The 4,311-nt window shown below is 38.9% G+C and overlaps 1 protein-coding gene across 1 annotated transcript; it reads right to left on the bottom strand.

The window, feature by feature from the left end:
• Window positions 1–3,286: 3,286 nt before the first annotated feature.
• On the bottom strand, window positions 3,287–3,965 carry LOC124274286 (ctenidin-1-like). The gene is made up of 2 exons (XM_046709629.1): window positions 3,662–3,965; window positions 3,287–3,309 (listed from the first exon to the last, which is right to left on the bottom strand). Exons 1-2 carry the CDS (start codon window positions 3,963–3,965, stop codon window positions 3,287–3,289), a joined length of 327 nt encoding a protein of 108 aa, XP_046565585.1.
• Window positions 3,966–4,311: the final 346 nt, after the last annotated feature.

The following is a 4,311-nucleotide window of genomic DNA, read 5'->3' as shown; positions in this document are numbered from 1 at the left end:
TTTCATATGAAATCAAATTGTTATATATGTATGTGTTGCTATGGCGGATGCGTGCAAATTCACTACTTAATATCATTACTGAATTACTTATATACATTAATCAAACTTTTAAAATATATTATGAATTCGAAGTAACACTAGATAGTCTCTTAACATCATTTCCGAATATGAAACATTTGGTGAAAATCTTGTACACATAATCGTATCACTCTATTCCATGCTTTCAAAACTGTAACATGAACTTTTGGGTAATCCAAAATCATTGACAAAAATAAGTTGAAATAAAGTTGCATGAAATGATTGTCACCTGAATAATAGACCTGAAGTCATTTAGCGCGTGGTTGAGTAAGGAAAATTAAATAGTAGAATTACCGCAGCATTTATGCAATGTCAAATGTATGCTGATACTCACATTTAAGTACACAGAACGTCTCCTTGCTGTAACTGAGTGTTGTAACTTTCAGTTAGTAGGTAACTCAGGGTGATATACTCGACGTGTTTCCTGGGATTGATTTGCCTGTCAATGTCTACTTCCAGGTGAGATCAAGGACAGACCAATTAATTTCCTGGTTAAGTTATGATGACGTAAACAATTCCAGGAAGCATGTAATTTAACCTTGAGGCTGAAGTGTGCGTTGGTTTTTGTAACCGTACAAGGAATCCCATGCCCATATAAACACAAAAGCCTAAATCGACAGTTTGTCTCTGCTCGAAAGTTTCTACGATAAGCTGACCTGACATGAATGAAGTCGAAAGGGATTTCCCATTTTGAGTAAAAGGTCATAGCAAATTCTGTTTATTCTAAATACCACTCCTCAACTTGAATATATGCACTCAGTATTAATGTAATGCGATTAGGAACGGAGGATTTTGCTATCCTATGGGAAGCCTGTAGGCATTGGAGGCTTTGACGTGGGTGGACTGTACGGCGGTATGGGTCTTTATGGAGGCTTGGGAGGACTGTCCGTAAGGCATTGGACTTGGACATTGAAAAGGAAATTGCTTCCCATGCAATATAATTTTGTTTTGAGACCATCATTTAATCTAATAACATGACAAAGCGTGGTTACATGGACAGAGGAGTTAGCTTTGTTGTTTGCGTATACTGATTTTCTAACTGAAGTAATATGTTACATTTGCAAAGGGAAAGGATGGAGGGGGTATGTTTTGGGTTTTGTCAGCAGCACATATTTGTATGATTTCATACCTCTCCTTGTTTGAAGGTGAAACAAGAACATTTCTATCCCTAGGCAGCCACTTCTTTCAGACCTCTAGTAAAGAACGGTACGGAGGTATTAGACTTGTATAACTCTACACACTCTTCGGCGAGTGAGGGAGTGAGTGTGGTTTAACGCCACCTTTAGCAATATTTCAGCAATATCACGGCGGGGGACACCTTATATTGGCTTCACACATGGTGCTTCACACATTGGGGAATCGAACCGGGTCTTCTGTGTGAGAAGCGAACGCTTAAACCACAAGGCTACCCAACCGCCCCTACACACTCTTCAAACAACACAAGTCGTAGTGGCGTATAATGAATGGGTGTTTTCATTATTATTAACTATGTGAAGTTCACACAGAGTGCGGCAGAGACTACCACGGAAAGGCAGCGAAGTCAGGTTGACACTTGGGCAGTGCTTGTCCCTCCTTGTCTCTAACTTGCTTTCCTCTTCATCAAGCTAAATTCTAAATTCCACTTAAAGAAGTTGACATTGACATATCTATGTACAAGGCAAAGTTTGTTTACCTGGTAAAGGAATTGGTACTCACAGGGAACTCACGTTTGTAGTTGGTGCATATTGATTTGCTAATTTGAGTAACATGTAATCTGTCTGAGAACAGATTTGGGCGTGGGTGGTAAGAATGAATGAATGAATGAATGAATGAATGAATGAACATGTTTTAAGCCGCTTATAGCAATATTCCAGCAATATCTTAAGCGTCTTCAAAAGATATGGTTTTAAATATTTGCAACAGTTCACCAACAAAGCTTCTTATCAGATTCACATGACAAATGTAAAGATACACAAGATTTGTGCTATTATTCAGTTTCTTCATATTCCGACTGTTATGTAGAATCGCAGGAGAACATTTATTTAAATGAAAGCGACAAATCGCTTAGACTAGGCATTCCACTTTTTCAGCGTGGTCAATATTTCTGTTTGCCTGAATAGGTCGTGGGTGAGTATGTGTGGTGGAATGGATGTAGGATAATTCTGTTGAGTATCGTTTCCGTATGGTCGATGTCACTTCCACGTCAGGGTGATATGGAAGAAAATGCATTATTGCTGATTGGAATGTAAATCAAAGCCGAAAACGTCAACGTTAAGCCATAGAATGATAGGGTGAACAAAACATAATCACAATAGCCTGTTTGGTGCGTTGAGAAATGAGAATATTTGTGTGTTTTGATATAAGCATATTTTTCCATTTCTTTTCTTCAGTTATTATCTAACTGTTGAAGGATGCGTAGAAAGTGTCCCAGCGAGGTTGGACATTCCCACAATGAAAGTAGTCCAACGAGATAAACTTTCTCAACCCAAATGTCAACACTGTGAGTAGACTTGAATTTGTGCCATTTTATGTCATGGAAACGTATAATTAGTTGTAACCATATCAGTGCACTTTCGGGAAGGTCTAAAAATAACTTGATACTTTTACAAATTTCTTTACATTTTGAAAAGGCAGACTCGCCTTTGAGCAGATATGCGGAATACCATGAACTTAAAACGTGTATATAAATTGAAGCCAGATGTTTGTTGATATTGTTTGTTTGGCCATGAAGGACTCTACATAATGTTTGCTACACGCATCATTGCTATGAAAGTGAAACTTCTTCCTAAGTAACACGAGAAGATTATGAAGATTGGCGTCATCTTTATCGCTGTCCAGATAGAAGTTGTTACGTATGTACCTCCATTTGCTACAGACTGATGTGATTCGGTAATTGTCTAACATATACTATAAAATCTTCAACCGTATCCTTTATGGGTAATCTTTTCGTCTTGTAATAATTCTTGTCATGATGTGCACCGTACCTCGACGGATGGGGAAACCGTTCTTATACTGTCTAATGCAATATCCAGTGATATACTCCAATGTCGGTGTTTGGACTCCACTTCCATTCGAATCTCCACACAATAAACTCATATTTCTATAAGATGTAAATTGCAATATATGTATTAATGAGAAAATGTAGACGAATGAATTGTAATTTGTTTATTACCATGATTGGCTGAACATGAGTGAAACCACAGGGAGCTGTTTCTTGAAGGCACGACTTTCAGTAATAACCGTGTCCCATACCTGAAAGAGACAACACAATACACAATTGTTATGGAAGTAAATAGCGTGAAAACGTAATGCCGTTTAGGCGTTCTTTACTGGAAGTCTGAAAGAAATTCTTACTTTGGGACAAAAATCGTTTGGCTTCGATTTTCAAACAGGGACATTTCATGACGCTAACCCAAACAAATCAAACCCAAACATACACCTCTCCATTCATTCCCTTCGCAAATGTTACATGTTACTTTAATTAGCAAATCAATGTGCACAAACGACAAAGGTAACTTCGCTGTCCCCACAACCACACTTCATGTGTGTCATGTTAATACATTTGAGCGTCTCATGTTATGATTACATTACGTAGCCAACTTACCAATTCCTTTGCCAAGTCCCATTCCTCCGTACATTCCACCGTACAGTCCTCCCATGCCCCCGTACAATCCTCCCATGCCTCCGTACAGTCCTCCCATGCCTCCGTACAATCCTCCCAAACCTCCATGAAGACCCATACCGCCGTACAGTCCTCCCATACCAAAGCCGCCCATGCCTCCGTACAGGCCTCCCATACCATAGCCAAGGCCACCAATGCCTCCGTACGTGCTCATACCGTAGCCCATGGGTTTGGCGTAAGTAGCAACAGCCAGACAGGCAACAAGGACGACGATAAGCTTCATCATTTTCGGAAGCTGTCAATAAGAGTGAATGTGTTTTGTGATAAACTTATAACATGTTGTAACTGAAATTGAAAAACAAAGTTTCAACGCGAATGCACGCCTTAGACATGTAGCGTAAAAGTGAAGTTTTTCTCATGCATGGTCAATTTTAATATAAGAAATGATTTCCAATTACATTGATGAAAATCTGTTTTGAAGCCGTTGTCCATTCAAAGATTAAGGTTCAACATAAAACATAAAGTTATTGTGCTCTGAAAGGATGAAACGATTGAAAATAGAGAGAAAATATGACTTTGAGTTGCGCAAAACAGTTTGTCTTCACAGGCGAAGCATTCAGTAGAGATGTGGA

Source organism: Haliotis rubra, unplaced genomic scaffold (genome assembly GCF_003918875.1).
Source record: "Haliotis rubra isolate DU_JTF1 unplaced genomic scaffold, ASM391887v1 Scf19, whole genome shotgun sequence".
NCBI classification, from domain to species: Eukaryota; Metazoa; Mollusca; class Gastropoda; order Lepetellida; family Haliotidae; genus Haliotis; species Haliotis rubra.
The sequence above is the reverse complement of the archived record's forward strand: the minus strand, read 5'-3'. Positions and strand labels throughout refer to the sequence as shown.

Coding starts and splice junctions, on each gene's coding strand:
- LOC124274286 (XM_046709629.1), bottom strand. CDS start 3,965: ATGATGAAGCTTATCGTCGTCCTTGTTGCCTGTCTGGCTGTTGCTACT. Junction 3,310..3,661: donor GGGACTTGGCAAAGGAATTG/GTAAGTTGGCTA, acceptor TGTCTCTTTCAG/GTATGGGACACGGTTATTAC.